The sequence below is a fragment of the Crocodylus porosus genome, unplaced genomic scaffold (genome assembly GCF_001723895.1).
Source record: "Crocodylus porosus isolate Cpor-Errol unplaced genomic scaffold, CroPor_comp1, whole genome shotgun sequence".
NCBI lineage: Eukaryota > Metazoa > Chordata > Crocodylia > Crocodylidae > Crocodylus > Crocodylus porosus.
This window is the reverse complement of record NW_017728948.1, coordinates 34,285,002-34,296,540: the sequence shown is the minus strand read 5'-3', so window position 1 is coordinate 34,296,540 and position 11,539 is coordinate 34,285,002. Positions and strand designations below refer to the sequence as shown.

Sequence of the window (11,539 nt, the reverse complement as noted above, 5' to 3'; positions counted from 1 at the left end):
TGGCCACCTGTAAGTTTATCAGGGGTGACGACCAGTATCTGGGGGAACGTTTGTTCACCAGAGCGCCCCAAGGGATGATGAGGTCAAACGGTTATAAACTCCTGCAAGACCGTTTCAGGCTGGACATAAGGAAGAATTTCTTTAGTGTCCGAGCCCCCAAGGTCTGGAATAGGCTGCCATCAGAGGTGGTTTAAGCACCTACATTGAACAGTTTCAGGAGCAAATTGAATGCTTATCCAGCTGGGATCCTATGACCCCAGCTGACTTCCTGCCCTTTGGGTGGGGGGATGGACTCGATGATCTTTCAAGGTCCCTTCCAGCCCTAATGTCTATAAAATCTATGAAAACACTGGAACAGGTTACACGGAAAGGTTGTAGAATCTCCATCCTTTGAGGTTTTTTAAGACCCAGCTAGACAAAACTTTGGCTGGCATGGTATAGCTGGGGATGGTTATGCTTTGAGCAGGGACTAGAGGACCTCTTAAGGTCCAACCCCAATTTCCTATGAATCTATAAACAGAGGGGCAAGATCCTCCAACCAGAAACCTCCAGGTCTTAAGCCAGTAGAAACATTTTCCATGACTACAATAAAAAGTACTGCAATACCTGTGCTTCAATATGCCTAAAACATGCATAACTGCTAGTTGCAGCTGCTACCTCTTTTTAACAAACATAGAGCAACATATTTACGACATTTTATATCTGTAATCCATTAGATGTTGCATGACATACCTCTGCAAGTGACTTATGACTAACTTTTGTATGCTGGAGTAGGAAGACTCTATGGACTGACCAAGCTTTTTTAAACCCTGACAGAAGAGACATTGCATTAAAGTATGTAAAAACAGTGTCATACGGTACTGAAACATCATTTGAAAACTATAAAGATGAACCATACCTTCACTGTTAGTTGGTTCATTAATAGTGCCTGAAGTTCAGGGCTTAAGCGGGGAAAAAAAAAAAAAAAAAAAAAAATCAAGAATTTTTTTCTTTTATCAGAATATTCATTTACAATGTTGAGGTATAATTCAATTTAAGAATATAAACAACTACCTTGCTTTTCCCCAAAGCAGCAGCTGCATAAATTCATCCTGAACAGATGTGGTTGTGTTCTTTTCCTGTCAGTCAAAATTAATAAAATAAATAGAATTGTATCTAAATCATAAGTTTACTGTTATATTTAAAGTTTACAATACACACAAACAAAATACTTCATAGAATGCTAAAAATAGATTTGAAATCATTGGAAATTCAATGACTAAAATAAAAAGAATTCATTATTTCTAAATTTTCTCCAGCAAAGAGTTAGTTCTGAGCATTATTTTAATTAATTTAAAACCTACAATTACAAAACAATTTTTCATCTATTTTTTTTTTAATTGAAGTCTAACAACTACTACAAAACTTAAATCACTCAATGGTATCTAGGTCATGGCTCCATTATGCATGTTTTGCTCTACTTGTTTACTTGAAGTAGATGATGCAGGCTCCAAGTGCTGCTTTTCAAAAGCTACAGTAGTTACAACAGGAGGGCTTAATTACCCAGGAATATTTATTTATTAGAAAAATAAAGTTAAGCCACTCAGAAATCAAGAGCTTCAAACATAATACTGAAGCTATGTATTTTCATGGAAGGGATAGCTTACTGTCAAGAGCAATATATTCAACGGGTTAAAGAAGGGGTGTCAAACATATGGCCCAATGGCCAGATCTAGCCCATGGAGCTGCTCTGTCCAGCCTGCTGGGCAGCCAACAGGCCACTAGAAGCTGGGGGTGTTGTCTGCTGAAGAACCCAGGGCCATTGGGCCCTGGTGGACCTGGAGATCTTCAGCAGAAGGGCAAACAAGGGCTGATACAGATCCAGTCGTCCTCCAGCAGTTTCACCTATTGCCACCACTACTGCTCCACAGCTGCCAGCCCCACTACTGCTGTGTGCCTCATACCAGATCTGGAGTTAGAGCTGTTGCCACTGTGTGCTCTGTGCCAGAGTGGGAGCTGCTGCCAAGGCATGAAATGTGTCAGCAGCAGCAGCTCCACTTCTGGCATGAGGCAGCAGCTAGAGCTGCTACTGCATGCATGGGGAGGGGGCTTGAACTGCAAAAACCTCCAGAGTCACCCTGTGCCCTGGGCTGGATTCAGCCTAGAAAGAGCCCTATGGTCCGATCTGGCTCAGAAGAGGGGTGAGTCTGACACCCTGGGTTAGAGGATGCAAATCTAACGAGAAAGCCACTAGCCACAAATAGTACAAGCCACAACTACAGCATGATGCTGAATCCATTAAACTAATAAAAACAAAACAAATCAATATTATGGGAATATAGACACAGGACAAAACTACTTAAACCTTAAATGGTATTTTTAACCTCAAAGAACTTGCCTCTCATTTACAGAGGATATTATGAAGAGCAACTATGCATCAAAACCAAAATATGTAATAGCTTTGTCATATACTTGAATTTTCCACCTTCCCCAAATAATTCCCTATACAATACCTGGACAAATTTGGTTAGACGCGAATCCATCTGCATCAGAATTTCTTCCCATGCTTCACACATGCAGGTCAGTGACAATTTTATATACTACAATACAAACATTTTAAAAGTCAGTCTTCTCTCCTTAAAAAACAATATTAACATTTTTCACTAAACAGTCAATCATGCTAACATGCATTTCAATCTTAAGCTACATTTCTAAATCAGTGCTCTGTATTAACTTAGAATCCCCTTATGTCTCTTACCAGAAGAGTGCTTTACATTACCAAACCTGTAAGAACTGTAGTATTAAAAAGTAGTCGCAACAAAACTTTACCTGTAGCAGAGTAGAAATGTGAGTAAATTTTCTGGCCATTCGAGTTACTTCAGGTAAATAGGTGGACAGTAGACTGGTATCCAGCTATATCATGAAAGACAATTGTTGTTAGATAGATGTCTTTCTCTTCTCTGTAATGATAAACCTGGATCACGTGCATCAAAGAAAAAAAAAGAAACTCCACAAAGAATTGACAATTTTACATTAATTTCTCTCTCACCTAACCTTAGAACATTCAATAACTCAACGTGTTTTAATATACCTATGCCAACATTCATGTATTGTCTGGAAAATTTGTGACCAGTGTTTCTAATACACTACGACTGACAGCCAACATACGAGAGAGATACCAAGTTTTTATGCACTATCATTAAAGTACATCATAAAGTATATCATAAATATCATGACATCAAATTAGCAACCTGAGTTCCTATAATAGTATATCTAGTGCTATAATAGTATATCTAGGGTTCTCAGACACCTCCTAGCTTTAAATACCATCCCAGTTACAACAATCAGAATTTAAGTAAACAGGAAGAACCTAAAAACTAAAAAGATGAACATTACAGAACCTGGAAATAAAATAATGTATAGTTATGGCAAATTAGAAACAGATATGCATGCTAGAATTGTCTGATACTAGTGAAAAAATAAGAAGTATTTTAAAAAGAATATTTCAAAAGTCACTTTCGTGTTTTCAGTCTGTATTTTATTTACCTGAAAATACATCATCTCCAATGGACCATCTGAGGAATTCTGCATCTCTGCAATGACCGATAGTGATTTCAAATCACTAGACAAACACAACCCCCGACAAGAACCTGTCACCTGAAAAAGTCCAAGTTTAAGATGATGAAATATCACATATCTTCTCAGTGGGTAAGTACATACAGTGCACTAGCATATTCATCAACAGAAAATTTTCTGTCAGAATAGCAATTTCGCTATATCAGCAATAAACTTTGCAACTTCAACACTTCAGCTATGTTTAACAGAGGATCTATTGCACACAAAGTTGAATTCCAAAGCAATGTTTAAATTCACTCATAATTTGTGGTATTTTAAGAAATGAAAGTAAAACGTACCCCTGTTACTGTTGCAATCTTGAACATCCCATAAGCATAAACCTCAATAAAACCAGAGTTTCCACCAAGGACGAGGGCATTAAGCCTAGTAATAAGTAAAGTATCTAAATCAATCAGTCCAATTAACCAAAAAGAAAAGCCTGTAAGGCAATAGTTAGTTTCTACTGCATTTCAATACCTTTTTCCAAAATGTCATGCTTAAAAGTAAAGCTCACATTAAGAATATTGATTTTTGTATGTAGCTGTCATTACAAAAAAAAACAAAAACCCACAAAGGTAACTTTAAAACACTGTTTAAACAGAAATTAGAAAATACAAAGTTACTAACTCTAATGTCACTAAATATTAGCTATTTTATATGCAATTATCAATCCACTTTCTTAAAAGCAGACTATAACATATTTATTCTTTTAAAACTACTCTTTTATTTAGCTAATTTTAAACTAACTGCTATTCTGTGGTAGTCAAGCGGCACTACTTAGTTCAAATACAAAGATGATGAAAATTTAAATTAAATATAGCATCCAAGGACAGCCACCCATGTTAACAGTGCTAGAAAAGAGAAAATCATCCAGGGAATAGATCCTTGGACTGAGACTGAATAGGCTTGCATGTTCTTCACATCCTGATGCTACTCACTGTGATATCTTGGGCAACTTATTTCATCGCCCTGTGCCCATTTCCTCCCTAATCTTGTCTGCCTGTTTACAATTGTAAAGTCCTTGAGGCTTACGGTTGTCTCATTATATTATTATAGTACCTAAAATAAAGAAATCCTGATGTAGTATTTTACGTAAGTGTTACATTCGACAGTAATGTAGAATTAGCTGTTATAGCTTTATATGCATCTTTACATTTAGTTTGGAGCTCTGCTGCCCAAGGGAGTGCAGAATGTAGATAGATGCATTCATAGTTTGGCCAGCAAGTAATGCTTTCTGGTTTAGCTTATCATATTTTTAACTTAAAAAAAAGAAAACTGAAGGAGATTCAACTCCTTCCAAGCTAAGGTGAACAAAGTTCCCACTTTATGAGCCTCACAGAATCCTCTAATAAAAAAAGCAAAGATTTGACTTCTTTGCATTATTTTTAGACACACAATATAGAAACATTCCCCATTTCTGTAGGTTATCACCAAATACAAGGATTTAAAGTAATTTTTAACCAAACACTCTACTATTTTACAGATCTCAAAGAATATTTACCTTACATCCCCTAGCAGTTTCATAATTTCATCTGATTTTTCTTCACTGAAAGCATAAAAATATGTTTAGAACAAGCAATAGACATTCATATGCCTCCTAAAAAAATAGAGAGAGAAAGAAAAAAACATCAGTTCTTACCTGAAGATTTTTGCAGTGGTGCTATAGCTAAATTAAAGAACAAAGTATAAGTGTGAGAAAATGAGTGCTCATTTATTCCATAACAGGTGCAGAGTATTAAACATGACGAGCCAAAAAGATGACAATACTTGAAACATGAAGATTTCTAGTCTTGTTAACCTAAAACTCACTTTTTTGGCAGTGCAGGTAATTTAGGCAGAAGAAGATTTGACTCATCCTCAGCATTATAAAATGAGGTAAGGACACTGAAAAAGAAAAAGTGATTAAGAACTTTTTGTCTTTGTTTCCAAAGTGAAAAAAGGAAAACCACAATAAATATTTTTTTCCAATTCCAGATTGAAGTTTAGACTCAATATGTCACGTTTATGTTGCTAGTTTGCCACTTAATTTTAAAAATCTGTCGTCTTAGTTTTCCATTTCTCCAGACAGGAACGTTACGCTGATATGTGCCGATTCAGAGGTTTGCCCCCAGACCTTCTATTACTTAGTTTTTATAGTACTGTTGAGATGCCCTAGTCATAAACCAGGACCCCACTGTGTACTATACAACCACAGATCAAAGAAATAACTGCTCCTTTTCTAAAGCTCACTGAAGTCAGCCAGAAGGACCCTTCAAAGTATAACCCAGTCTTAGTCACAACCTCTTTGGGGGTTACAGATGTAGCAGATGACAGTGAGTTAGAGGTAGCAATTATGCAAGTTAATAATAACTCACAAATCTAAATAAATAATCTGTAATATTACCTAGATTACAAGGTCCTTTTAAGGGTGCTCTTCTTTTTATAACTTATAAAACTACATAAATATTATAATGTAATTAGCATGTCATTTTTATAAGTATATTTAAAAATAATCTATAAGGATTTTTATGACATGCCCAGAAAATTTACTGATCTTCGAGACAAAGTTACATTTTTCCTGCTTAACCACTATAATTTATATTATATAGAAATATAATTTATATTATATATAAATTATTGATAGGGTGATATTATACTATACATGTATATTTAATTGCAGACTTCCTTAGAGCTACCTGCTTTCTTCAGTTACTTCCATCCAATGCATGTAAGTAATAGGAGCATCCACTGAGAAAGAGTGCAAGCTTTCAGGTTTTTCTACATCACATAGGATGACCCGCTTAGTATCAGCAAGACCAAAAGCTAAAACTAGAGGAAAACAGTATAAAGTTAAACAACTTGCATTTTCAAATTTCAATGCTAATACTTTGAATGAGCCTTACATACTTTAAAACAGTGGTTCTCAACCTTTTCCATACCAGGACCCATTTGTGAACATCAATGGCCAGTGCCCCTTATTCCTGACCTGCTACCCTCCACCTGCAGGCTCAGTGTGTGGGGCTCAAAATTTCAATTTCAGTATATCTGAAACAGTGAAAAACTACAAAGTCCTTTATGAAATTTATTAATGGCTAATTTATACCAATTTATTTTGTGTCAATGTCTGTAATCTTAAGAACTAGTTCCAAAAAAAAAGATATGCATATAAAACAGGCATCTAAAGTCTGCCTTTCTCCCAAGTACAGAACTGTAATTAAAAAACCCTGCTCAGCAGCCACCTAACACTCACAATGCTTAAATCTCATTAGCTGTCTCCCCTTTTGCCTGAAAGTATTTGCAGATCAGCATACCCAGAACTGCTACAGCCTGAACAGACAGGAACCCAACTCCTAACTAACTCCATTGCAACCCACAACCGAGGCACAGCAATGTAGACATCACCCAAGAAGTCTAATCCAGTAGGAACACTCTGCTTTACTGGGTCCCCCACAAAAGGAAGCTTAAATTGCTTAATTACTAAAATGCACCTGGAAGAGATAGTAGTGACGCATCCACAACTCCCACCTCCCAAGAGAATGCCCAACCACCAGGCCATAAGCTTAACTGGATACCTCCTTTTTCAAAACAGAACCATGATGCAACAACGAATGCAAGATCAATGAGGCCAGCAAGACAGAATCCAAGAGGGAGACTGACTGTGCCCTAAATGCAGGGGTTTTCAACCTTTTTTAAGGAGTGTACCCCTTTTAGTGGCAGCTGCTGGATGCAGAGTAGGGGTGGGACTGGACGACTTGCACATGGCAGAAGGTGGCGGATGGCAGTGGCCACTGCCACCGCATAAGTCCCCACTCCCCTCCACTCATCCCAGTCTGGCTGGCTGGGTGGTGCCTGTGCAGCCTGCAGAGGGAAGCCACTGCCCTTGTGCCCCCCAGCTCTGCTCTTGGGGGGCAACAGTACAGGGTGGTGGCAGCGCTCCATCCCCACCCACCCACATACCCCCTAGCACCTTTCCAACTACCTCCAGAGGTATGTGTACCCCCCAGTTGACAACCCCTTACCTAATGGTTAGAGCTTACTTGAGATGAGAAAGTTTTGAATTCTGGCTCTTGCTCCCATAGTTATTTCAGTTTTTTTCATTAACTATTTACTGTAAAATGCACGAACAGTGATGGAGCACAGACCAGAACCCACAGCCACCTCCTTTTCTGCCAACAGGCATCCTAACCATTAGGATGCAGTCAGGCTCCCCACCCTGTTCTCTGTTTCTGGCATCATGAATCTTGCATTACTTTCTGTGGTGTGGCTCAGCTTATGTAGGGATGAAGAATCCACCTTCCCCCATCACTAACTGGTAGCCAGATGATAAGAAAATAAGTGGTGCTATACTCCCTAAAGTTATCCACTAATTCCCAACAACATTTTTACAGCAGATGAAGACATCATGATTTTATTACTTTTGCCATCTGGTCTCCAAGCAAGGGCTGTCACTTCTTTTCCTGTGTTTTCATTTGGTGGCAAACTCCAAACTCGTTGAAAATTTGCTAGTCGGTGAAGTAAAACCTGAAAAAAAAAAAAAGCCTAAATTTAGTCAAAGAAAGCACATTCTTCCTTTAACTGAATCTTGTAATCCAGCAACTAAAGCAGCACTTTCTGTTGGGCTAAAACAAATCCTGTATTCTGAGTGTTCCCATTGAAAGACCAGTTATTTTCCATAGTTTGAGAGCGTACTCTTTACTATGAAGCAATGAAAGTAAACCGTCCTGTGTAGACCTGAAGACTGTAATTAAAATGAGAGCTCCCATTCCAACTTAGACAGAAACTGTCTTATGGAAACATTACAGTTGAATATCCTATCCTTGGCCAAATTCCTCCTGGAGACAGCAAAGCACAGAAAGAAAGGTTTGTTTTAATAAAAACACAAAAAGAAATGGAGTAAGACCCAATAAGCCTTCCCTAGTGGGTGAGGTCCTTCCTGTAAACATCAGCTAATAGCACTGCCTCCAAGAATTAAGAAATAAGGAAGATGCCAAAGAAAATAATCACGGAGGTCAACTGTCAGATGACTGCATGATTAGCTTAAAAAGTGGGGGTGCAGGGGTAAGTGGAGATGAAAGGAGATGGGGAAGAAGCACCTAAAATGACAAGTCCGATACGCGTTTAGGCCTGATGACATCCCTCCTAAAGCATTTAAGGAACTGGATGAATTAACTGTTGTCTTTCAGAACTCATGTAAATCAAGTGAGCCCCCAAAATACTGGAAAAATATGGTGCCTATCTTTTAAAAAAGTATAAGAGATTCTGGGAACTACAAACCAGTCAGTCTATATTTTATGATATTGGAGGGTATCTTCAAACAATTAATTTGTAATTACTTGGGGGATAACAAGATAAGTAACAGCCACCAAAAATCTGTTCAGAGAAAATAATTCCTTAATAAAGCGATGGGACCTGAAGACAGGGAAAAGGGGGGGCAGTAGGCATTAATAAGGTGCTGGACACCATCATCCACAACAAACTCATACATAAACTAAATACAAGATGGATGTATAACTGGTTAGATAATCATGATTAAGCAGTACTTACTGGAGTACTGCATCCAATTCTGGGCTCCACAATTTTAAAAGCATGTGAAGAAGCTAGAGTAAGTCCAGAGGACAGTCACACGCATGAATAAAGGGCAAGAGAAAAGGCCTTATGGAGAGGCTGCGAACCATGGGACTCTTCAACCTGGAAAAGCACAGGCTCAAGATCTGGGGGAACATGTGTTCACCAGAGCGCCCCAAGGGATGACAAGGTCAGATGGTCACAAACTCCTCCAAGACCACTTCAGGCTGGACATAAGGAAGAACTTCTTTACTGTCCGAGTCCCCAAGGCCTGGAACAGACTGCTGCCAGCGGTGGTGCAAGCACCTACATCTGGACTCCTTTAAGAGACATTTGGACATTTATCTTGCTGGGTTCCTTTCATCCCAGCTGACTTCCTGCCCCTGGGGCAGGAGACTGGACTCGATGATCTCCCAAGGTCCCTTCCAGCCCTAATGCCTATGAAACATAAGAACAATAATCAGTGGTTCCAAACCAAATGAAAAAAGGAATCAAGTGGTGTTTCCCAAGGGTCTGTCCTGGGTCCAATACTGTTCAGTTTCTTTATTAATGACACAGAGAGCAGAACTGAATGTACACTTGTACAGTTACAGATGCCACCAAGGTAGGTGGGACTTAAAGCACTTTGAAGGACAAAATTAAGATTCAAAATAACCTTAATTGGAACAAAAGACCTGAAATAATCTGGAACAAATTCAGTGAGAACAAGTACAAAGAACTAAACATAGGCTGGGAGAGCCAAGTGCACAAAATACAACACAGGGAATCATGGCCTTTCCTGAAGTACTTCAGCCTGGATCAGAAGTTGGAGTCAACAGTGTAATACTGCTGCAACCCCCTCTCTCTGCAGTAATGGGCTGTATTAAAAGGAGAGCTGTATGCAAGTCAATTAGCGAATGGCAATTACTCCCCCATGTCTATACATCACAGGACAGGAAGTAATGAGCTTAAACTGACATCAGGAAAACGTAAGTTGAATTTGAGGGAAAGCTTTATAACCATGAAAATGAGTAGGCATTGGAACAATCACAGAGAGGGACTTGTAGATCTCTGCAGTGGTGGTCTTTTCACTTCAGGCTGACAAACATTTGCCTGGCATTATCCTGCCCTGAGCAGCAGGTTGAACTGGATGGTATACTGAGGTTCCCCTATTTTTCTATAATCATCTAGAAAATTCAGTTAAAATAATGGTTCCCAATCTGTGGTATGGGTACCACCAGCGGTACGCAGACAATGTGTCAGTGGTATGCATTAACAGAATTATTATAATTCCTTTATATGACAAAAACTTGCTGGTGATACTTAAAGTTGAACTGAAACATTTGCTGGTGGTACTTAAGGTTGTATCATTTTAAACTGGTGGTGCACAACCCATCAGAACCTGGGGACGGCTGGCTCCAGTGTTGCCACAGCACTTCACTTTCAGTGCCCAGTTGGTCTAATGAAAGGTATTGTTTTGGAACCAAGAGCTCTAGTTTTTTGTATTTCTTGTCTCAAAACTTCAGGTAGAGATGAGCTTTGACACATGGGTGAAATCACAGACCAAGTTGGACACCCTGCTGGGCAGCACTAGTCCCTAGCAGTTCAGTATTTAATACGGGTAGTGGAGGAAGGGGGCAGGCGGCTGCTGTGGCCCAGGGCCGGAGCTGCCCGCCCTGCACCCATTTCCCCCCCGCAGCCTCTTCCCTCACGTGTAGCCTCCCCCCCGGCTGCAGCCCGCGGCTGAGCAGAGCAGAGCAAGGCCCGGCCCGGCCCGGCCCGGCCCGTGGCGGCAGAGGTCGCAGCCCGCGAGCTGGGGCTGTGCTGGGCTGGAGCTGGGTCAGGACCAGGCGCCAGGGCAGGGACTGGGCTTGAGCTGCCGCATGGGAGAGGCCCCAGGCGGGGAAACCCCGCAGCCGCGCTTACCTCCCCGGCGCGGTTGGCGAGCGCGATGAGGTCCCGCTTGGGGGACCAGGCCATGAGCGCCACCTCCTGCGGCAGCTGCTTCTCGCCCACCTGGCGGAAAGCGGGCATAATGGCGGCCTGCAGCGCCCGCCCGCTCCCGTCCCTTCAGCTCCACTGCGCCCCGCGCTGCTCCCGCCCCTGGCCCGAGAGCTGGCCCTGCTCGGGGACTCGGCAGCCGCCAGGGAAAGCCCCGCCCCGCCCCGCCCCACCGGCGGCCCCGCCCTGACCGCGGGGCCTGGCGGCTCGTTCGGCGTCGCTCGCTCCAGGGCACGCGCACGAAATGAGCCGTTGTAAAGAGCAGCAGTTCGTTTGAGCAAAACCCGGAAGCTTGCTAAACAAAATTTTCCCCTAACTCTTGAAGTTGGTCTAATAAAAGATATCACATTCACCCAAAGAGCCTTGTCTGCCCGTGTCCTGAGACGAACAGGGCTGCAAGTAAACCCTGTTGCAAACAGGA

At 40.9% G+C, this 11,539-nt stretch overlaps 1 protein-coding gene across 1 annotated transcript in view; it reads right to left on the bottom strand.

Moving 5' to 3' along the window:
* The window catches only part of ANAPC4 (anaphase promoting complex subunit 4), a 32,415-nt gene extending 21,215 nt beyond the window's left edge, over positions 1-11,200 (bottom strand). Inside the window, exons 1-13 of the mRNA XM_019553199.1 lie at positions 11,044-11,200; positions 7,989-8,094; positions 6,270-6,402; positions 5,404-5,478; positions 5,234-5,260; positions 5,096-5,140; positions 3,894-3,978; positions 3,526-3,636; positions 2,809-2,892; positions 2,493-2,579; positions 1,054-1,118; positions 899-941; positions 733-809 (exon numbers count right to left, since the gene is read on the bottom strand). Coding sequence (XP_019408744.1) covers positions 733-809; positions 899-941; positions 1,054-1,118; positions 2,493-2,579; positions 2,809-2,892; positions 3,526-3,636; positions 3,894-3,978; positions 5,096-5,140; positions 5,234-5,260; positions 5,404-5,478; positions 6,270-6,402; positions 7,989-8,094; positions 11,044-11,151 — 1,046 coding nt within the window. The 5' untranslated portion in view covers positions 11,152-11,200. The remainder of the gene's footprint in view (positions 1-732; positions 810-898; positions 942-1,053; positions 1,119-2,492; positions 2,580-2,808; positions 2,893-3,525; positions 3,637-3,893; positions 3,979-5,095; positions 5,141-5,233; positions 5,261-5,403; positions 5,479-6,269; positions 6,403-7,988; positions 8,095-11,043) is intronic.
* Between the last annotated feature and the right edge of the window lie 339 nt (positions 11,201-11,539).